The sequence below is a fragment of the Mercenaria mercenaria genome, chromosome 4 (assembly GCF_021730395.1).
Source record: "Mercenaria mercenaria strain notata chromosome 4, MADL_Memer_1, whole genome shotgun sequence".
Classification (NCBI taxonomy): Eukaryota; Metazoa; Mollusca; class Bivalvia; order Venerida; family Veneridae; genus Mercenaria; species Mercenaria mercenaria.
The window spans coordinates 16,424,077-16,448,917 of NC_069364.1; the positions used below are offsets into that span (position 1 = coordinate 16,424,077).

At 34.8% G+C, this 24,841-nt stretch overlaps 1 protein-coding gene across 8 annotated transcripts in view; it reads left to right on the forward strand.

The window, feature by feature from the left end:
• The window catches only part of LOC123551077 (protein shank-like), a 106,055-nt gene extending 82,200 nt beyond the window's left edge, over positions 1–23,855 (forward strand). For all 8 annotated transcript variants that reach the window (XM_045339748.2, XM_045339749.2, XM_045339746.2 and 5 more), the window contains 5 exons: positions 9,025–9,098; positions 15,714–15,847; positions 17,557–17,728; positions 18,399–18,488; positions 19,479–23,855. In XM_045339748.2, coding sequence (XP_045195683.2) covers positions 9,025–9,098; positions 15,714–15,847; positions 17,557–17,728; positions 18,399–18,488; positions 19,479–22,369 — 3,361 coding nt within the window. In that variant the 3' untranslated portion in view covers positions 22,370–23,855. The remainder of the gene's footprint in view (positions 1–9,024; positions 9,099–15,713; positions 15,848–17,556; positions 17,729–18,398; positions 18,489–19,478) is intronic.
• The last annotated feature ends 986 nt before the right edge of the window (positions 23,856–24,841 follow it).

Consider the following 24,841-nt stretch of genomic DNA (forward strand, 5'->3'; position numbering starts at 1 on the left):
CAAGTTGCTGTAAGATAGTACACCTCCTGTTTTGATAGGTCATATTTGCTACATTCCTTATTTATTCAATCTTGTGAACAAGCTATCATAGTGTAAGCATACAAACAACATGACTGTGATAACAGGCAAGGAATTAGGGTAGCAGCCACTAAATCTGGTAACTATGCAACAGTCTTTGACTGTATGTTATCTACCTCATGTTACGAAAAATCAGACAATCCATACAGTATGACAGCCAAATTTATAAAGCAGGAAAAACATTTGTTGTTGTTTTTATCTGTATCAGGTTCAGTTATTTAATACTAAAAATTAAAAGGTTTTCAAAATTATATACTTGGATAACTTCCGTATTTGACTGTTAGTTGTAACATTGTATGGCAATTGCTTACCTCAGTGCAAAAAAAAAATGTTTTTTTATGTCAATGCTGTTATCCACTTCCTGAGTTGGGGTAAAGAACTTGGCTTACATAAAAAATGCAGGTATTAGCAGAATATTTTACAGAAAAGGAAAGAATATATTTTGTTTGTTAATGTGTAAGAAACTAAATAACGGTCAACATTTGGATAGCATGTGTGCTCAATTTTCAATTAAGCATGTTTCCAATATGAATCACCACAGTGACATCATTAAATGAGCCGTGCCATGGGAAAACCAACATAGTGGGTTTGCGACCAGCATGGATCCAGACCAGCCTGCGCATCCGCGCAGTCTGGTCAGGATCCATGCTGTTCGCTTTTAAAGCCTATTGGAATTGGAGAAACTATTAGCGAACAGCATGGATCCTGACCAGACTGCGCGGATGCGCAGGCTGGTCTGGATCCATGCTGGTCGCAAACCCACTATGTTGGTTTTCTCATGGCACGGCTCAAATGATAAATATAGGTGGTCTCAAAGAATTGAAATGGGTGGAGTGATTTTATAAACTGATAGTGTGAAAAGTGAAAGGGATTGGGAGAGAAATTTATTATACTGCAATAAAAAGCGTGCAGAAATAATACTGACTAATTGGTTAAAATCGATCGATTAGCGTTTTTACTTTGACGCAACTAACAAAAGTGAATAGGTGCGTTTATCATCTTTAAATACTTAAATTTAAAATAGGCAAGGCTTATATAAGATTCTGATAGTGATACTACGCGGTTAGCAGTTAAGCGGTGACAATTTGCGTCATTTAGCTAGAGGGAAGTTGACCAGTTTTGAAAGGTAGATAAAAGATACCAGACAGATAATATTTGTTTAACCTTGGTCAACATTGCCTTTATTAAAGTGGTTATTAAAAAATGCCTTGCCATTTTGTGGTTACAGTTAGTCTGAAATTTAAAGACACTGTAGATTTGGCTTGTGGATTAATATGTCTCTATTCCTTACACATTTAGATAACAATGATCAAATTCTGCATTTGCTGATTTTTTTTATTAAAAAATATATTTGGAAGGACATAAATTTTAATGCTTTATAATGTAGTTCATTCATTTAACAGAAAAAATTTATCCATCAAAACATTAATTATTTTGTTGAATGATTTTTTGTTTAATGTGAAATGACAAGACTTAGTTCATCAAAAGTCTTTTGACACAACTGAAAAAAGGCTTTAAAAATCACCTATTGGTGAAACAGTGGCAGACTTACAGTTTGCCATGAGAGACATTTTCACGAAACCTGGGAATTCACAGAAAGCAGTATATAGACTAAGTACGTTTGACTGGCTAAGTCTTGTTTTAAAAGCAGTCTGAGATCTGAGACGAACCCTTGCCTACGTTCTGAATTTTGGTTGTTGCTATTTTATGTTTACAATGTACACTTGTTAGAATGTCAAAGAGTAAGAAAAATGTGCAGTTATTCAGGGCTCGAACTCGGGACCCTCGATTACTAAGCAAGTGGCCTACCGACTGAGCTAACCGGCTATCTGACATATTTCGACATAAGAATTGTAAATATCAAAAGACAAGTCTACAGGTAATTTGCTAAATTTTGTAAGTTAAGCTCTGATTGGCTAGCGGAAGGGTCGTCAGAACGAGGCTATGAATAGGTCGTTCTCAGATCCTATGCGTAGCGTAATAGGAGATGTACTTTAGTCAGATTGATAGACTAAGTACGCTTGGTAGCTGGGCTATAGTCTTGTTTTGACAAAGCATGCTCCTCTGCAGTGAAAAATCATTGTTTAGAGGTCAAGAATAAAAATCCTTGCTGTTACACTTTTGATGTAGGTTCTTAATGTACAACTTAGTTCAAGTTATATCTTTTAACATTTATATCACACTGAAGATTCATTACATGTCTTGTAATATTAGCATAGAAATGACTTTGAATAACATTGAATATAATACTGTGTGATATATGTAAACACATATGACTTGAAACAGGATCATATTTCTTTCCTGTTTAAAATCGTGTCATATCTATGAGATATTATCATCCTACATGATCTTTAATAAATGCTGTGTCACTAATAACTATGTCTCCAGTAACTAATTTTTATCTACGTAGATGTAGAATATAGAGCCTGACGCAAATATAGAACGTAGAGCCCGACGTCATTGTGTTTAAATTAATTAAAACATGTTTGTGCTATATATTATTTCTTAGATTACAGTCATATATTGTTTTTTTATATATGATACACAACATGTAGAAGAAGTCAGGACAGTCATCCTGTTGCATTCTGAAAGTGTGTTGTACACATTAAGACATGACAGAACTACAATAAATGACATTCTTTCCTTGAAATGTCTCTTTTGGGCAAAAATTTATTTGCCTGTCTCTCCCCACACCCACACACACTCCCCCTACCCACAATACACAAACCCCCACACATCATTTTAGTGTTTGTTTTAAGATTTTATCCCAATAACATTTCACTTTTATCGAAGGCATTAAGGACACATCTTGGTCGTGAGTTAATTTGTTATCTGAATTAGATTATGCTTAAATCGGATAAAGTATTCATTTAAATTTGTGGTCCAGTGTTCAAGGGCGTGAATCCTAATTTACTTTAAAGCCTGGGAGGGGAAATTTATTACATTTAAATGTCGCAAGTAGACAATTTATTAAAAATTGCAGAAGGCAAGAGTAGGCAATAATGTAAGGGTCATGTAAAGGGTGAAACTTTTTACCATGTATAGTCAGAGTTTATAATGTGCCAAAGATAAATGTGTCCATATATATAACCTTTATACACTAATTTAAGTGCAGTTTGAAAATGCATCTTGTTATCTGTCCCACAGCTCGAGTAGAAAAAAAATGACTGTTCCGCTGTTTTCAGTAGCCTGAAACTCGATGGAACAGAAACAAAAATAGCATATGAAATATGTCTTGAAAGTTAAGAAAATGAAAACGTCTTTCCATTTGTCTGTCTGTAGTAATTAAGACTTATTCAGTTTATACTTAATACATAACTTTGCAGTCTAACTGACTTATTAACAACAGAGTTGTTGCCCTTGAAGTAGTTAAAATTTCTTTTTTTTTTTATTTGGTACTTCATGTAAGTATTTTTATTTGGGAAATGTTTTCTACCAATTATTTGTGCTCACATGATCTTGAACATCTTGCTGGAGTTTTAACAATGTCATTTTTTTCATTATGACATGAAATTTTGATGTTAAGGAAATGTAATGAACAATGGTCATTTTTTCTCATTGTTGCCATTGTAATGTGTGAAGTTTTAGTCTGTCAAGATATAATAGTTGACCAGATATAAGTTTTAAAAATAAATATATATAAAATATGTTTTGATATATTTATTCAGTGCAAAATATGTGGATATTATGTTCTGTTTAGAGTTTGATGAGTGCTACCTTGGTATTTTATGCAAGGGGTATGTTGAAATATATTTATTACTGGTCACAGATGCTTTAATATTCTTCACTACAATGGAATAAAACTATTCTTGTGTATAAAGTTTTCATATAAAACTTGTGATAATGCAGCATGTCACAGACATTTGCTGAACATTTTAAATCAGCTGTTAGTTCCACCTTTTTTTTGAAGTTTTCCTTTATTTTGCATTTAATATAAGACAGTACTTTACATATAATTTATAATTCCAAAGAATATTTTCATATATTTTTATTTGTTTTGAATTTATTGTTAAGAAGTGGTTTTGATTGGGTACTTTTTCCATTGTAAATTTCAGCTATTTTGACACCATTTTGTTTTCAAAAAAATCAATATTTACTTTATTTATTGATATGACTTAGCTGGCACAGCAGCAATAGTTCCATCTAAGAAAATGCAAAATTTCACTTTACATATTAGAGAAAAATATTTTTTGGCCATTGAATTGACATGATTAAAGATATCTTAAAAATTGAAAAAGATCCTACTACCGTCGTTGTAGACAGTTTCAGCAATGATGTATATTTTAAGTCTAAATCTTATAAAACTGTTACAGATATTAATTTTCCACTATTCTGCTTGTAACTCCTAAATGCTTAACCCTTACCATGCTGGATGCAATTGATTCTGCCTTTGCAACCAGTGTAGATCAAGTTCAGCCTGCACATCTGTGCAGTCTGATCATGATCTGCACTGTTCGCCATTCAGTCAGTATCTTTTTGGTATTTATCCCTTTTAATAGTTAATGGGACTGCCCAAATTGAAAGATGGACAAGTTCATTATAGAAATTTAGCAGAGTAAGGGTTAAAGAAATTGCAGAAAAGTGTAATGGACCATTGAGAAGATGTTTATAAATGCCGAAAGAAATTTCAAGAAAAAACAACAACAAAAAGCATTTGCTATTATTTGTGAACAGCTGATTATTTTCTGACATTATCACAATGATTGAAACAATTTTTCGTAAAAAAAAAGTATATAAAAAGTGTGATATAAGAACAAAAAATTTATTTTCTGTTTATAAATTGAAAACTTGCTATATTTATCAAATCTTTTCTGATAAAAGCTTATTTTTATTTATGCAAAAATATAACTTGAAAGCTGTATGACTGTGTTAAGATATGGTAAAATATTTCTAAGTTTTAATCTCTCAAAGAATGTGTTTATCAGTTAGAAAGTTTTGTATTATGATTCATAATTAGTTTATCTCATTTGTAGGATATCTGAATATGAATTATTTATCTATATAATTATAGGAGATAAAAATTTGGTGATTGTTCTGTCCTGTTAATCAATTTTAACGTCAGTTTTTATATTAACCCATACCATGCTGGACACGATTGATTCTTCCTTTGCGACCAGTGTAGATCATGATCAGCCTGCACATCCATGCAGTCTGATCTTTTGGCTATTCAGCCAGTATCTTTTTGGCAAGCACCCCTTTTAACAGTTAATGGTACTGTCTAAATTGGAAGATGGACAAGTTCATTATAGAAATTTAGCAGGGTGAGGGTTAAACTTAAACTGTGTCCTGGAGCTTAAACTTAGACTTTGAGAATACTTAAACTTAAGAACTTAGAGTTTTAAGAATAAGTTGTACTTTTACCACAGCCTATAGGTTATCTCCCTTTAGCTTGGTGATGAGATATGGAATGGGGGTATTCCCAACTGTCATTTACATATCTATTCTCTTCAAGAATGACTTGAAGTATGCACTTACTGATATGTTATCTGTTAAAAACAATGTTTAACAAACTTTGACAATTCTTATCCAAACGTTGTTTTTTTTTCTGGACTTTGAAATATTGTCAGCTAGGACTTCCGTGTCGGATCATTTTTTCAGAGTTGTGGCACTTTTTCGGACTTGGAAACATTACAACTTCATCAGAAGATTTTGTACTCAGTTGAAGTTAAACTAGGTATACATAGACATCAAGCAGACAAGCCCATTTTGTCTGAATTGGTTTAAGTTATGCCCCTTTTACACTTATGTTCCATATAGGTGGTTTTGCACCTTGCATGTAAAAAGATTGGTGAGGGGGGGGATTTTCCAGAATCAAGCTGCTTTCAACTCTTGGTATTTTGCAATATCCTTTAAAACCTAAAATAGCTGACACTATGTTCTGTTTTGTGGTATGGGTAACTATTAAACTTTGGGTGACTAGGTAACTAATTTGAGGGGCTGTTTAAGAAAAAAAGCAGAGATGCATGATTGGAGTCTAGAAAATGGTTTTATATTTTGAAGCATCTGTGTAACTTTCTAATTGAATCAATTACTATATATAGCAGGAAGAGAGCATAGTTTGGGTGATAACTCTATTAGGTTGTTAAATTATTGATAGGGTATAGATAGCATATGTCTAAAGTCCGAAATATCTCAAGTCATGTGATCATGCAATACAGGGAAACGAAAACTACTTCTGAGTTACTTCTGTAAATATGTTAGCAGAAAAAACAGACATGTTCTTTCTGTTAGTAATGAAATATGTTCATTTGTGATAATTGATGATGTTTTAAAGGAATTTAAGATTTTTGACTGAAGTAAGATGTCTAAAAGATACAAAAAGGCTGCCAAACCGACTCGTAAACCGTCTGTATCAAGAGGGACTTATTACTTCAACACTATCAGATAGTAAGTGACTTTGAAATTATTCCACAATAACAGTTTAAAAAAATGTGAGCGCCATATGCAAAAACCAGTGTTGGAGCTATCCATACTGTTCGCTTATCAGTTACATTAGTGCTGAAATTAATAAACAAACAGTATGGATGTGGGGATAAACAAACAGTATGGATGTGGGAATAAACAAACAGTATGGATGTGGGAATAAACAAACAGTATGGATGTGGGGATAAACAAATAGTATGGATTTTTTTTTTTTCACGGCAGCACTCATATTTTGATATGCAGAATTGCTGTTACATAAGGGTATCATGAAAACAGTCCTTTCCTTAGATATGGCACCCAGTATAGAGAGAGATATGGCACCCAGTATAGAGAGAGATATGGCACCCAGTTTAGAGAGCAGTGAAGAGGTCACGGGCTCAAACCTTGCATAGCAAAATATTTTTGGCAATGTTTCCATGAAGACAGTTCTTCCGAAATAGTTTGTTCTCCACCTCAGATTTATGTGAGGAAGTTGTCAGTTGTTTTTTTTTGCAGAGAACAAGATAGTCCTGGAAATTGACTGTATTGTCACACTAAAAAACTAGCAAATTAAACAAAACTTTATTTCAAGATTGATTTGAATCTATAAAGACAAAGTTCAGGGCTCAAGGTTGTTGGAGTTTACTTTTTTTACCTTGAATGACGTGGAACAGAAAATGAAAGACATAATTCATTTAGAATTAGAACATCTTTCAACATGTGTTGATTACAATCAAAGCTTGTAACTATATTAGATGTCAAAATGTATTGAGTTACAGACAAAAGACATGTAGAAAAATCTTATAATCAAGAAAATCTGTACAGAATAGAAGGTGTGAATTACAAAATGTTTTCAAATCTCCTTTTTGCCCCTTGGCCCCTTTTTAAAATTGTTTCATGGTTTGTTAACTACATTGTTTAAAATTTGAAATGCATAGTGTCTGGGCAAGTAAAAAAATGTTAATCACAGGTTAACTGTTGTCTGGCATTCAGAAAAGGTAGCTCTTCAGCGTGTCAAACCATGCACATATTGCAGTGACAGTGCTTACACCGTACCGGGATCTTAATGATTAACAATGCACTATTTGGATGATACGAATTTAGTTTTTGCCGATTCGAAGAACTTGTTTAGTTAGTCTTCGTTCTATGGATTTTACGAGTTTGCAGCAGAGATTTTTTCTCAAGATATGTTTGTTGTTCAGCCAGAAGATTTTGAGCTGTATATGCTTAGAATTGTAGACTTTTTCTAAACTCGGATGTTTATTTTGCATAATTTTATAGCAGAGACATCACCATTTCTTTAAAGTTCCAACTTATTTTTAAAGTCGTGCATTTTGTGTTTATTGTTTCACTTGGAACTTAAAGAAATTAGTAACACTTGGACTGTGTCATAGCCAACATTTAAAATGCCATCTTCTATTAAGAGAATATTGTCACGTAAATTGCAGAGAAAATTTTCGCTTGCTTTGAGTGATGAAAAGGGAAAAGGGACTTGTTCCGTTGTAGCGAAAAGGCAAGTGTTAGCTATATAACATATAACCATGCATAGTGTACATACATGTAATTACTGAAAATTACTAATTACGACAAATACTGCAAAATCACTCAATGTCATTGATGCTTCTGTAGTGGCTTTGGTGTCCTAAGTCGCCATTTGGTATTTTAATGTCTTTCGGTTCTAATATATACATCTCAGACCAACAGACTATAATCTACTGAAAATGATGAAAGGATGTTTTTTTCAATAATACTAGTTTATATGTTTGCTCTAAAAAGAGTGATTTTTTGCTTTGAAAGTGACAAGGGTGCAAACTCAGTTTTATATTTGAAAAGAAGTAGCATTATGTAGAAACGACCAGAAAGTCGCACTTAATGTGTGTTTTTGTTTATGTATATATGTGAACAATGACCTACATCGTAATTATATTACTATAGATTACTGTCAGAATTCATAATTCATCATAGTATTGTCTTTTTCTTTACGATTGATCATAGTTATATTGTATGACTCAATGGTGTTTGACCTAGTGGACACATTAATTTTGTAATCCGACTGACTTGCAGTAGGAAGCTGGTGCTATTGCACTGCATGCAGAACATAGCATCTTCTTTTGTGAAGAGAAGAATAGAAATTACTGCATGACATCTGTCAGTGTCATTTTAAACATATTAAAACAGCAGTAATGAAACTGTCCATACAAATACGCTTTATTGCACAGAAATATTTAACCCTTATCATGCTGAACACAATTGATTCCGCCTTTGCGACCAGTGTAGATCATGATCAGCCTGCACATCTGTGCAGTCTGATCAAGATCTGCATTGTTTGCCATTCAGTCAGTATCTTTTTGGTAAGCACCCCTTTTAACAGGTAATGGTACTGTCCAAATTGAAAGATGGACAAGTTCATTATAGAAATTTAGCAGGGTAAGGGTTTAATGCTATCATAATGTTTATATTTTGTGTATTTAATAAGGTGAGTGATTGGGCATTTTGCTCAGTATTTCACATGTTGTGTAATCATGTGTTTTATTGTATTTTCAGTGACTTTGGTCCAAGAACAGTGGTGCTACAGAGAGCCAATGAGGGTTATGGCTTTGTTCTACGTGGTGCTAAATGTAAGTAAAACTGAGAGGCTACGCTAAATTGGTGATTAGTAAACATTCAATTTTCAATTTGATTTGTTTAACCCTTACCATGCTGGACACGATTGATTCCGTCTTTGCGACCAGAGTAGATCATGATCAACCTGCACTGTTCGCCATTCAGTCAGTATCTTTTTGGTTAACACCCCTTTTAAAAGTTAATGGTACTGTCGAAATTGAAAGATGGACCAGTTCATTATAGAAATCTAGCAGGGTAAGAACTAAATTCAGTGCAGCTATTTGTAAAGAAAAACTTGAAGCTTTTCTGAATCACCACAGAGTCTGCTGTCTGGGGGGAATAAACAGTCATATAAGTGGTAGTATTATGGGCTTAGATGGGTTTAAACATGGGGACATATAGGTAACTGGTTGAATGACAGACACTTTCATTTTCATTACATGAAGTTGTTTACAACATATTGACATGTTTCATACAAGAAAGTAAATTAAAAACTGTTAGAAAATCCAGGAATTTGTTAAATTAACAGATGGCTGTCAGTTAAACTGAATGACTTCAAAAAAAGCAGTAATTGACCCAGTAAAAGATGACAAAATTCTGATGTCTTTGATTTTTGTTATCATTTATATATGATTGAAACAGCTTGCTTCTGAAGTTCCTTAATTATATATCGCTAGATATGTCATCTACAAATCAATATTAAACTATACAAGAAGTTTGCATAGACAACTTTTTTTATTTTAGATAAATTTCCTTTAATTTGATATTGAAGAAAAATGAAAAAAAAAGTACTGTAGGAGTGAGACTGGATACATGACAAAAATTATGTTTGCTACGCAAAACACGATTGGGGTCAAAATTGACACATATTTACAAGGTTAAAACATCAGTTTACAAGATAACTTCATGACCGAATTCCCTAAAGCCACTGTTGAGCTGATGTACAATGTTGACATTGACCAAAGGCGTTTACTTAATAGATGTCCACAATACACACCAAAATACAAAACACAAATTAACACAGCTTTTAATTATAGTAAATGGCCTTCTGACATGACCTATTTAAATGTTATTTTTTCCTTAAAAATAATAAAAACATTTCCACAATGTAAAACTTGAAGTTAGACGAGATGATTAAGTAGGCATTTGTCTGTAAAGATTTTGATTTTGAAAGTGGCATCTTTGCACAGGGAATGCATCATTCTGCAAACAAAATTGTTGACTGCCAGGAGATTCTGCGTGACATGTATATTTTGTTACAATTACTCATATGCAGTGTCAATATACCACTATATTATTGTACAATAAATATATCCTGACATAAAACATATATAAAACATGATTTATGGAATATTTACATTGGCAATGTCCTTTTATGTTGTAATTATTGCTTTTCTGTCAGAATTATAAGAAAATTGGGTTGTTTATTTACGAGGGATCATTAAGAAAGTTTGCAGCCCTTCTGTAATGCATCTTAAAATTGATGTATAGATTTTTTTCTTTCTAGTAAAAAAAACATTACATAATAATATACATCATAATTATATAGAATAACTAAAGAAAAATCCCATATGAAAGTTTGAGAGTACCAAATGAGCCGTGCCAGGAAAAAATCAACATAGTGGGTTTGCGACCAGCATAGTCAGGATTCATGCTGTTCGCTAATGGCTTCTCTAATTACAATAGACTTTGAAAGCGAACAGCATGGATCCTGACCAGACTGCGCAGATGCGCAGGCTGGTCTGGATCCATGCTGGTCGCAAAGCCACTATGTTGGTTTTCTCATGGCACGGCTCAAACAGAGAGATGCATGATGGAAACTGTACACTGCCGTCCAAAAAACTTTGAAAACGAGGGAATGCTTTTGAAACTAAGCTCCAGGTTTTTGCGTTTAATAGATAATTTAAATTGGTAACAATAATACTATATTTTATTTCTTGGTTTGTAGCAACAATTTAATCAACATCCTGTCTGTTGTTTTCAAGAAAAAATTCTCAAAGTTTAGATTCATATCTTCGACATGGAAGACATTTTTGCACCTAATTGATATTAAGTTAAAATCCTTCTTTAAGTGGTGACCTTATGACATTCTGATCTATCATTACATTTATCAACAAAAGCGCTACTTATTAAAGGGACAAATGACCATTTATTCAAATTGATGCAAATGCTGGTGAATTTTTCTGAGTTTACTGTTTTATGGACGATTTGAAATGACAGACTTAAAATTTTATTTTTTATCATTTCCCGTGAAAATCGTTGACCTGAAATTGTATATAAATGCTAATATTTATGTTGAATTGATTGGATTTTATCTTAAGGGACATCAGCTTGGATACATTGATTTGTCTGAATCATATTGTGTACGAAAGATGTAGAGTACCGGCAAGGTTTCGTACCAGCTGGCGCCAAGCTTTTATCAGATTTGTTCTCACAGCATATTGATGTCCATTTGCTATTTAAGGATTTAAGCATCTATTCTTAGTTGATTTTAACAACTTAAATTCTGTTTTTATTATATGTTACCCAGTGATAATACATTTATGATACTAGCTTTTTGTCATTGTCAATTTTGAGGATTTTTTTTATGTGATTAAATGAGTTAAAATGGGAATTGAGAAGTGGTGAAAGAAAACTGATTTGTTGGCAAATGTAAATAAAAACAGTATGAATAGATTGAGAAGAAAAGTTAAGAAAATGAGTTTTCTTGGGGGTCAGTCTGGACGGAGTAAATCAGTGGACAGTTGTTTTAGAAGGCGTAGTCCTGTTGATGATGATAGCTACGGTGTTTCAGGTACAGAAATATTTTATAGTTGAAGATCAAGTTACATTTTAACATTTACCCTGCTAAATTTCTAAAGTGGACTGGTCCACATTCAGTTTGGGCAATACCATATATTATTCGAAGGGATCTGTTCACTGAAAATTTAATTACTGAGTAGCGCACAGTGCAGACCTGATGATCAGCCTGTACGGACAAAACTTGCTGCCAGCAGGCTAAAGGCGGAATTTGTAAAAACTAAGTCGCCATTATTTGTCCCTGACAGAAATAGCCACATTTTCCACATACAGGTTTGAAATTTCCATTAGTTTGTCATCAAGTTGCTGTTAAGATTAAGGAATGAAAATAGATGGAAATTTAATATCACCCGATCAAGCATCAGGCAAGACAGTGCAAACAAAACTGCATATCAGTTCATTATTATTTGTGAGGACAAAATCTTGCGGAATTCCTTGTTGTTTCTCTCCACACAATTAATCTGAATAATAGAAATAATTTTTATGCCTCCACTTGGGGGGCATGTAGATTTGCCCTTGTCCATCCGTCCTTCCGAGAATGTGTCGATCCTAGCTCCAAAAGTATTTGACGTAGAGTCACAAAACTTTACAGGAATGTTGGTCAGCATGTGTAGTTGTGCACCTGGGGTTTTGCGTCCGGATTCATTCAGTCATATAGGAGTTATGGCCCCTGACTTTGTAAAAATTGGTCATTTTAGTGTTGTGTCACGCCAAACTCCAAAAGCATTTGACGTAGAGTCACAAAACTTTACAGGAATGTTGGTCAGCATGTGTAGTTGTGCACATGAGGTTTCACGTCTGGATTCATTCAGTCGTGTAGGAGTTATGGCCCCTGACTTAGTTACAAATTGGTCAGTTTAATGTTGTGTTGCACGTAGCTCCAAAAGTATTTCACCTAGAGTCACAAAGTTTACAGGAATGTTGGTCAGCATGTGCAATTGTGCACCTGGGGTTTTGCATCCGGATTCATTCAGTATTGTAGGAGTTATGGCCCCTGACCTAGGAAAAAATTGTCATAGCAACATATTGTTTTCCCAAAGTTGATCTGTGTCCTTTGTCATGTAGTGGGGGCATCTGTGTCCCATGGACACATTTCTAGTTTCGTTTGTCTTCCATTTAATCGTTCTCTCCAGGATATGTGGTTTCTTCTCAACCCACATATTTTGCTAATTAAACCTAATGATACTACTGTACACAAAATTACATCATATGCATCATATAATTATGGCACAAGTTGGTTGACTTGAACTCTCAGTGATGTCTATAATGTAGTTTTATTGTATATGTTAGATCATAGTTGACAAATAAGAGATGATGTATCAATGTACAACAGCCATCTATCATGAAGTCACCTTGTGTCCGTCTTACTTTGATAAGGTGAGAAAATAACAATCACACTGTCCTCCCTGTCACTGTCTGCCCATTATTTGACAGGTAGGACCGATTTGCAAAACTTTAATGTATTTGATTATATGATCGGTCTTAAATGCTTCTTTTTGGGGCACTCTTTTCCAAATGTTACCGTTAAATAACATTCGTAAAATTCATTCTAGAACTGACATTTCCTGAAAATGATAGAATTTTTGTTTGAAGAAGCTCAGTGACTTTTGTATAGAAAGAACAAGATGTTTATGAAACAACATTTAGCTTTGCCATTTTCTTTAAAAATTATGTCTTTGGCAAATATTACGTAAATCTGAAAAAAAAAACAAAAAAACAATTATAAGCCTTGAGCTTGGATATTGTGCTTTCAAAAATAAGTGAGAACAGTAATATACAAACTAATTAAAGTTTTTAAAATCAGTTTACCTCCCCACTCTCACCAGTGTGGGCCAATGATACAATGCAAGTTTATAAGCATATTGTAGAGATATACAAGTTAAAATTATATTTGAAATGAATTTTACTTTGCGATAATGTGTAATAACAAGTAAAATGATTTAATGACATGCCACTGTAATTTAGTAACACATTTGCTTTTTTGCATTCATCTAACTTGCATCGTAACATTTTGTTTGTAAACATTTTAAAGGACGTCAACAAATCCACACACAATTATCAAGATACATAAACAACTGCCTCTGGGGTATAAGAAAACAGCAGTGTTTAGATAAAATAGAATTTCAAATATTTATGCTAAGTATGATTTTCATCTGTTACATTGTAGTACACTGTACCCAACTACAGTTCAAAAGGCAGCACATGAAGTTCAATACAGTCACCCAGTCTATCCATCCATTTTGTCTGCTTTTTTCCAGACTGATTAATGGTCACCTTGCTGTTCGCAATACCCATTTCATTTATTATCATCCCACTGCTGGCAGTGCAAAATGTATATCAGAAAAATATCATTTCAGCGTTCCATATTTTCAGTACCTACTTTTTCATCAGAAAGATTGTATAAAATATTTTTGTTTAATTTACCGCTATTGATATAATTCCATGTAAATCTACCCGGACAAATATTTATTTTGACCTGTGTTAAATCCTCATAATCCTCTGTATTTGTTCTGTTGTAAAGAAAAATGATAAAAACACTATTATATAAAGAATTTTTATGTACAATGTAATCGGCCATGAAGAATTCTCATGTCCAACATAATGAACCATGAAAGATTACAAATTTTGGGAATATCATTAAAATCACATTTTCAAATCATTTATTTTATATTACATGTAAAAGTGATAAGTGTATGGAAGTCTGAAAATAAAGGATATAACATGGGTAATGTTGTTCGCCCCGGACGAAAACAGAGGGAAGGGGTGACTGGGGTTAGCGTAACATTTGAACCTCTCAGTTCAGGTGAATAAAACTGTTCTCTCAGTTATTATGTATATAAGATGTTTTATTCTCTCGCCTTTTTCCTCTTAAACTGAAAAAACACATTTTCTCAATCAGTATTATTTTAAGAAGAAAATGTTTAGATGCTGTGGTTGAGTGTTTTGATGCAAAGTGGAGTACTGGTTAAGTGTCTAGATGCTAAGTGGAGTACTGGTTGAGTGTTTTGGTGCTAAGTGGAGTACTGGTTGAGTGTTTTGATGCAAAGTGGAGTACTGGTTGAGTGTCTTGATGCTAAGTGGAGTACTGGTTGAGTGTCTTGATGCTAAGTGGAGTACTGGTTGAGTGTCTTGATGCTAAGTGGAGTACTGGTTGAGTGTTTTGATGCTAAGTGGAGTACTGGTTGAGTGTCTAGATGCTAAGTGGAGTACTGGTTGAGTGTTTTGATGCTAAGTGGAGTACTGGTTGAGTGTTTTGATGCTAAGTGGAGTACTGGTTGAGTGTCTTGATGCTAAGTGGAGTACTGGTTGAGTGTTTTGATGCTAAGTGGAGTACTGGTTGAGTGTCTTGATGCTAAGTGGAGTACTGGTTGAGTGTCTTGATGCTAAGTGGAGTACTGGTTAAGTGTCTAGATGCTAAGTGGAGTACTGGTTGAGTGTTTTGATGCTAAGTGGAGTACGTTTTGATGCTAAGTGGAGTACTGGTTGAGTGTTTTGATGCTAAGTCAAGTGCTTGGATGGATAATGTGATGGCTGATCTGTGGAAGGGTGTATGCAATAACATGAAGGGAATGTGACCACATTCCATCCTGGATTTTTATGTTGTTTTTTTGTAGCGATTCAAATAGGCTTCAGGCTTACTTTATATATAAGCTAAAATATATTAGTGTATAAATTACCATGAATTGCCCAAAGACAACTCAGGTAACATTGGTAGAAACAGCTTGTGTCATCATATTAACCTGACAACAAATTAGATAATTAATTATTCAGCAAGTTTCTGATTGTTTGAATAGTTTCTTACTAATCATTAATTTTTTTGTTACTTTTAGCTCAACTCAAGCCCAGCGGGGAGTTGGACTTTCGACCAACAGCAGAGTTTCCGGCCTTGCAGTACCTGGATAGTGTGGACCCCGGCAGTGTGTCTGACAGGGCTGGACTCAAGGGAGGAGATTTCATATTAGAGGTAAAAAATATGTCAGAAATTCTTCTCTTTTTTTTCACAGCTCTAAGAATGTTATTAAAAAACAAGCATGGTTGAGATCTCCCTGAAAAAAATTGACACATTTTCAGATGGTTTTAGATTAAAGAGCTATCCATGTTTCTCTGAATTATTTGGCAGTTTTTGTGCTAAGTTGCGTTGCTAATGCAGATCAATTTTAAGAAAATTGTTTTGGAAGTCTTGTGCCAATATCTAGAATAATTATGTCTATTTTTGTGACAGTTTCACTAACAGATCCTGCAATTATATTATTAAGAACGGTAGTGCTTTTTGCAAATCAAGTCCCTTAAGTCATTTTGTAGATCTTTTCTAAAATGACAATGAAATATTATCCGATGGTGGCCTACCTTTTGAACGGCTCCTTGAGCTACTTGACATGTTCAAAATTTTGTTTAAATTTACATTTTGTATTTAGGGAGAAATGCATGTATTTTATTACTAATTCTGGATTTCATTTAAGATGAGCCCATTAAGTGGGGGTAGTTTTGCATATAATTGATATACAATAAAGTTCTCTGTCAACGGATTTATGATATTTACATACAGGGAGGGACATACCACCAGTTGGTTTATCGCCAGATTTTATAGGTCACATTGATAAAGTCTTCAATAACTATAAAATCTAATTTGACTTGGATGGCCTGTGTTTCAGATATGAATTTGAACTGTGTAACATGTTAGATATGTAGCTACTGTTTGTTTTTGACACATACTTGGCCATCTAATCTCAAAGTAAAACTATCAAATCGAACTTTATCACATTTATATCGGCCATTTAAAACTCCAATCAGTTTTTTGTGGATTTTTCACCATATATAAAAAGAACAGAGTAAATTTTGATTTTAACTTCCTGGCTGCATGGTTTTGGATAATAATTTTGATGATGAAGTGCCTCCTAGAGTTCTCCTGTAAGGAAGCTATCTAGCTTACAAAAGGTCGGTGGTTTTACGTAGGTGCCTGTCTCTAATAAGAATAATGTCCAGAGAGACTGGAAAGTTGCCAGTTCACTTGAGACAAAACAATCAGACAAAATGTAATTTGTTGTACACATGGGGTCATGTTGTAAATCAGTTTTTAGAATATCTTTATTAAAAGCAAGGGTAGGTTGAAATGAAGCCTTAAATGATTAAATATGATGTGTCATTTCAAAGCTACATGGTTTATTTATTGTTCATCAAAACCACATTGATGATTTCTGTTAGTGGCAAGACCACACTGGTGTCAGGGGGTCCTTAACACACATTATATGAGCCGTGCCATGAGAAAACCAACATAGTGGCTTTGCGACCAGCATGGATCCAGACCAGCCTGCGCATCCGCGCAGTCTGGTCAGGATCAGTGCTGTTCGCTAACAGTTTCTCCAATTCCAATAGGCTTTAAAAGCGAACAGCATGGAGCCTGACCAGACTGCGCGGATGCGCAGGCTGGTCTGGATCCATGCTGGTCGCACACCCACTATGTTGGTTTTCTCATGGCGCGGCTCATATGTATATCAATTCATACTATTCTTTATGATAGGATTACATTTTAATATGAAAGGGTTTCACTTGAAAATAGTTTATTTCTCCTTAACTATTATTTGCTGGTCTTGTGCAACATTCAAAGATATCAACTGTTGCTAGGCTTAGGTAAAATAATGCCTGCATTTAAATTTCAAGAATGTTTTGTTTCAGATCAATGGGGAGAATGTTGTCAGAGCGTCACATGATCGAGTGGTTCATTTGATACGCAGCACTGGTGACACGCTAGCAATGAAAGTTGTCACAGTGAAGCCGGCCAGTAGATCACAAGACTGGTTTGTCCACCAGGACAAGTCTTTGACCATGCCAAACAGGAAGAAGAAAGGTAAGAAACCAGCCGAAAACTTGCACAATTCAAATTCTGTCAACATTTCCCCTAGTAGCTCTCATGAACATCTTCCACAACCGCCCGTTCATCACGATAGGGAGAGCGCAGATCTATGGATTGCGGGGTCATGAGTTTGATTCCCAGGAGGGGAGTATATACTCCAAGATGATTTGATAAAAGACATTGTGTCTGAAATTATTCATCTTCCACCTCTGATTCATGTGGGGAAGTTGCCATTTACTTGCGGAGAACAGGTTTGTACTGGTGCAGAATCCAGGAACACTGGTTAGGTTAACTGCCCGCCGTTACATAACTGAAATAGTGTTGAAAAACGGTGTTAGATCCAAAACAGACAAACGAATCTTCCATGAAAAAAGAAAAGATTCAAACATTTTATTTGGCTGCATTGATTTTAGCCCTTGAAATTACTGATTAAAAGGTATTACATGTTTATTCTCAAAAGTGTCATTTGATATGTATTGTTGAAGTTATATGATATTTTACTTGCATTCTTTGGTTCATTTATCACAAAGAAAATTCATATTTTGCTGTACACATGTGCAAGTTACCAAGTAAGGAGTTTAAAATTTATGTTCATAATTTAAAGGAAAAATTATGTGCCCTTAAGAAAAAATTTGAATTAATATTTTGTGTTTTATTATTTCAGCACCTGCCCCTCCCCAGCGTGACCCTAGAACTTCTCTGTCAATGTCAAGGTCAGAGGGTCAGTCCATCAGCGAGGAAATGGCTGTCATGGGTAGGTCTTCAAAATATTCGCAGTTTTTTTTTAAAAATTCAAATTTCTTTTTATAACTGTGAAAGTAAACATCAGTAAAATGTAAAAAGGTCTAAAAATACCATCTTGATTGGTTAAAAATAGCATGTTTTTACAATATTCAACACTGTAAGTAACTTTGAATTTAGCTGGTTTGTAACACCATGCTTAATAAAGGGAGGCAACTGGAGTTTTATTTTTTCTCTCAGGTAAAACTTCAAATGAAGCATTTTATCTGCAGATAAGGGAATTCTACATCATAGATGACATTTTCTTGTCAGGAAATATGGATTGCATTTAGACTCCTTTGAGTGTCGTAAAATATTTCCAATAAAAGCAATCAATATGGCTCTGATTCATTCTCCTTTGTTTCAGTACAACTGTTTACATTGATATCAAGTTGGCAATCGGGAGCTGTTATTATTTCAAGTTAAATGCCCATTTCAGTACTGAAAAATTATAGATGCTTGTTCAACAGTTGTTAACACTGAGCCACAAAGTATTTTCTTTGTTACTCCCATGTATGAAATTTATTGCTAAGTGAGCTTCAGTGGCCACTTGGTTAACCTTTAGCCTGCTGGCGGCAAGTGATTCTGCCTTTGCGACCAGTGCAGACCAAGATCAGCCTGCACATCCGTGCAGTCTGATCATGGTCTGCACTGTTCACTATTCAGTCAGTAAATTTTTAGTAAACACCCCTTCAAATGATAAATGGTACTGGCCAAATTGGAAGATGGACCAGTCCATAATAGAAATTTAGCATGGTAAGGGTTAAAGTACTAACATCTTTACTGCTGTGAGGTCTTGTTGAGGGCCAACATTTTCCATTTTAAGGAAGCCATTAACATGACTTGCATAAAGTCTGCGGTTGTACCAAGATGCCAGCCATATTTGAAAAATAGAAGAGTTTATTGATAAAGTACTATTCCGCAAGGGTCCCTGTTTAACTTCATTTGTCAATTTGTTTTTCAGACAAACTGGATGAAGCCATTCGTGATAGGAAAGAGGCTGAGGAAAAGAAGACGGCATCGATTCGTAGTCGAACTGCAGCAAAACGTGTATCGTGTGTAGATATGGATAATATAGGGGTTGATGGGAAACTTGAAAAATCAAAATCACGAAGCACACCAGATTTACTGGACAGTGAAGCTAAATCTCGGAAGAACATTATCTATGCAACTCCAACAGTTCCTGACAAGAAATCCAGCGAGCAGAAAAACGTTTATGCAGTTCCTGGTGCAAATGTACCGTCTTCTCCCACAGGTGTCCAGTTAAGACCTAAAGGCCCTCCCCCTCCACCACCAGCGGAGTCCACCTCTCCAAAGAAGAAGGCACCTAAACCTCCACGAAGCGAGTCTGGTGATTCCTCATCAAGTGAAGTTGTTACTATTAACACTAGCAAACAGTCACCTTATGCAAGTGTCAAAGTTTTAACAAATAAAGTTGACAGTCCTGATTCACCTTATGAGTCGAGTTTTCGACCTGGTGCATCAGCCAAACTTAGCGAGGAACCAAATGAAGGGGCTGGGTATAAACCTGGTCATCAGCGTACACCTAGTGCAGGTGCTGTGTTAATGAAAGAGTCTGAGAAACAAAATGTATCATTTGCCGAGGATAAAGTGCTTGACCATGCTGCAGGATTTTTGAAGAAACATCCTAATGCGAAACTTCTGATAACTGCGGAAGGAAAAGAAAAAGTGAAGAAAAGGAACTCCAGTATCTATGAACCGGAACCAGACTATGATAGTGATAGTGGTGAAGAAAAACCACAATCTCCGGTCAAAATGCGTGATCCAAAGAAACAGTCTGTCACAGTGATTTCAGTAGGTGAAAAGAAAGGTGCAACACAGCCTCAGACAAAACGCTACACAATTCACTCCTCTATTCCATCAGAAGAGAAATTCAGTGTACAATCGCAAGGGTTTGTTATTCCACCTCGTCCAGATGGTCCAGCACCAGCTCCACCAACACAGGCATCACAGTCACCTCAACATCAGAAAAAATCAGCAGCCCCAGCACCTCCTAATCAGTCAAAAGTACTGACAGTAAAAGCAGAAGTTAATGTGCAGTATCTTACTAGGCAACAAGAACGTGATGAAACTAGGGCTCCACCTCTGCCAGAAACTCCACCTCCAGACTTTGATACCACACCTTCACCAAGGGAAGCTCCACCTCCTCCAACAGCAGCTCCACCTCCTCCACCACCACCCCCGCCTCCTCCTCCAGCACCATCTTATGACCAAATCGTCAGAAGTAAATCTGTTGTGAAAGCTGATTACATTGCCCCAGTTCCAGTACCAACTGATGCTATAGCGGCTGCTGTAGCAAAGAGGCAGGAACGTATGCAAAATGACGGTCTTAAAATGACTGAACAGAAACCTAAAGCTCCTGCACCAGCCTCTATTAAAGACTCGAATCAGGCTGCAATCTTAGCAGCTGTAGCTAAGAGGCGGGAAAAACTGGAGCAACAGTCGGAACAATCTGTTATTGATGATATTGAAACTCGATTACAAAAAACAAAGAAACTTCAGGCTGCAAAATTCCAGATAGCAGGTGCCAAAAGTACAAAGAAAGATTCAGACACAAAATCAAACGGTACTTCTCAAAACAAACTTAACTTTACAGTGCAATCTAGTGCAGTTAAAACAGGACAAGCAAGAAAGGAGCCTGTTAAAGCTGAAAAAGAGGAATTCAGTTTTAAAGTGAAGCCAGTAAATGTTTCGGGTATGACTGAAATCAAACCAAAATTTACTCCAAAACCTGTATCAAGTGTAAACGCAGTCTCAAAACAAACAAGTGTGTCAAACAGTGCCAAAGCAAAAACCCAGGAAAGTCTTAAAGTAAAGCCAGCACCTCTTGAAAAATCTACTCCAACTGGAGTGGTTAAACCTTCAGATAATAAGAACAATGCTGATAATAAAGCAGTGAATAATACAGAAAAAGTAAACAATGAGAAAAATGTAAATGGACAATCTGATTTCATTGCTTTGGCAGAGAAAAAAAGGCAAGAGTGGTTGCAACGAAAGCAGAAATCATCGGAATCAAAATCATCGACACCAGAAAAAGAAAAATTACAAACAAAAACAGTTGAAATTATATCTGTGGATAACAAAGATAAATCACCCCCTGTTTCCGCAAAACCGAAAGTGACAAAAAGTGGTGATCAATCGTACACAGAATTTCAGTCGCCACAAGGTTTAGTGAAGGTAAAGTCTGTGAACATGAACGGAGATGTAAATAGAAATGGAACTACAGCAGACTTAACAAATGTTCCCCCACCTCCTCCAGGATTTAGAGATGGGGGAAATAGTGAAAATACGGTTGTGCAATTAGAGATTATACCTCCACCCGCTAATTTCTCCTCCGACAGCGGCACAGACATGAGTCATCAACACAGTCCAGCATTTTCTCCGGACACAGCAAGTCTTGTGTCTTCTCTGTCAACGTTGTCGTCATTGTCAGGTGATGGGCGGGGCAATGGATATGAAGATGTAATAGCTCCGCCTCCACCAGGTTTTGATGATGGGGATACATCTGTGATACCTCCACCCCCAGAGTTTGGAAATGATGACGGAGATAATGTAAGGAAAAGTAGTAAAACTTATAATGACAAACCGGTCGATCAGTGGCTGTGTAATGATGTTTTGGATTGGCTAGACAGTTTAAATATGAGCCAATACAAATCAAGCTTTCAGAGAAACTGTATTGATGGGAAAAAATTGGTAGCATTATCTAGAAATAACTATATAGATCTTGGTGTGACGCAAGTAGGACACAGAATGAACATTGAAAGATCAATTAAGAAAGCTGCCATTCGACAAAACAGTGTGTCAAATAATATAGTTGCCTCAGAGCGTTTGTAACTCAAATTTTTTAGTGAAACGCAGTTGTGGAATTTTAAAAAGTACTTTGACGATACAGATTGCGCAGAATAATGTCGAGTCAGAAATACACTATATTCTTACAGTGACAATGTCAGACAGACTCTGTATGAGGACTTTATTTATAAGATGACAAAAGTCAAGATTCATAAATGAGTGATTATTTTGCAGACTGTGATCCTGTGATTGGATTTTACTAGAATTTGACAGAATTTCATTTCAAATGACTCTGATCATAATCCAGCATATGTGTTATAATATATGTATAGAAGATACCTGGTGTGAATCTTGTGATAATCTTCCTAGGATTTTTGTTGAGATCCAGATTAGAACATTCTTTTAATTGACGATTCCTAGTTTCGGATTTAAATTGAGATATACTTTTCTTTCAGGATGAATGCATTATTCAAAGAATCTAGAATTTCTATATATCAATATTGGAATTTATTTACCCAGACTAACATGTTATAAACATATATTGTATATATTATATAAAGTAGTTATATATTGTAATATATTGAACTTAGTGTACAAACTTTTATTATATTACACATTTATTTACAAAAGTTAGTTTCTAGCAAGAACTTAAAGCATTCCAGAGATTTTAATGTTTTATGGTATTTGATCTTAATTGGCACCTTACTGTATGTTTTATCAGCATCTAATGTTTGATTCACGTATTCTATGACTGAGATTTTTTTAGCTTCATGTTAAATACTTCATAATATGAAAATTATTATTCATTAAACAGCTCAGTGGCTCCAAATAAAAACTTCTCTTAACGTTCCAAGTAGTTTTGAATTTGTCTTACAACATTCCATTTTAGTAGCATGTTTTTTTTAATCATTGGATTTTCAAGTTTTAGGGTTTTTTTTTCTTGTTGCGATATGTTCCTAAATCTTTTGGAAACATTAAGTATAAAAAACAATATATAAATTTAAAAATGCTGTACAATTTTTTGGTGATATTCGCACTGGTTTTATTTTCACTTATATATAAGAATTAAATGCTAGTTTTTGTTGTGTTTATACAGGTATAAACCACACTGGGACTTCTTGTAAATCCATGAATCGTGTTAGCACTTCTTTCCATACGAAATGTATAGCGAATATAAATATTCAAAACATTCATGAAAATTAATCTGTGTCATCTCTTTAACCTTTACCCTGCTAAATTTCTAAAATGGACTGGTCCATCATTTAATTTGGCAGTACCACTTCTTATTGAAAGGGGTGTTCACAAAAAATCACTGACTGAATAGCAAACAGTGCAGACCATGATCATCCTGCAAGGACGAAAATTACCTATTGTACACTATAATACAATATAAGGAAATTGAACAAAAAAAATGGAAGAAAGTCAAGTTAAAAAAAGTTGGTACGGAACTTGAGTATCGGACATTACTGATAATCTGTATAATAAACTGGTTATAGTACAAAGTACACCATAACAAACTGTAATCTGTATAGGAGAGATCGCCGTGACGTCACGCGTTAACATCTGTTTATCTGGTGGTTGGCAAAACAAATGATTTTAACACCGTTTGCATATTGAATCAGAATTTTTAATTTTTAATAACTTTTTTGCTAATTTATGGATTTTCAAAATTCAAAAAGATTTGAAATACTAACAATCTTCATATTTTTGTATCCAAATATCTTTTTTCAATGAATAAACGTTTTAAATGACATATAATTTTAAAAGCGGCGTAGTGATTTTCACAACCTTTAGAAAAACAGTGCAAGTTAAGCGTTCATAATTAATCCATTTTATTTCGAAATAACAATTAAAAGTAATCAATAAATTGCTTGTTTTATAACCTTTCCATTGATCAAAAAATTATTTATGTAATTTGTGTTTTAAGAAAGTTTAGACCGTTAGAAAAACATCACTGTTTACAAAAAACATGGACGGTCGGCTTCTGCCCACCCGATCACTGTCTTATCAGTTCTAAAAATAGAATTTGTATGCAAACACGATCTCTCCTATATCACATATTGACCAGATAAGATGAAAGTACAGAATTTTATCAATTGTTTCACTTGCAAAAATTGTAGGTCGTTTTTTGCATACTGGGATAAGAAATATTCTCTTGCTTGCAAAATTAATGACATTCTGAATTTCTGAGTATAATTTAACCTTTAGCTTGCTAAATTTCTAAAATGGACTGGTTCATCATTCAATTTGGGCAATACTATTTATTACTTGAAGGGGTGTTCACTGAAAATTTACTCACTGAACAGCGAACAGTGCAGACCATGATCGGCCTGCACAGACGTGCAGGCTGATCTTGGTCTGCACTGGTCGCATAGGCAGCATCGTTTGCCGCCAGCAGGCTAAAGATTAACTAAAGTGTCTTATAGAATCTATCTTTCACTTATTCAACTTAAAGTAAAGTTTTTACTTTTGATAGTTAACGCATAAATTAACATGTAATAACTGTGCAAGACAATT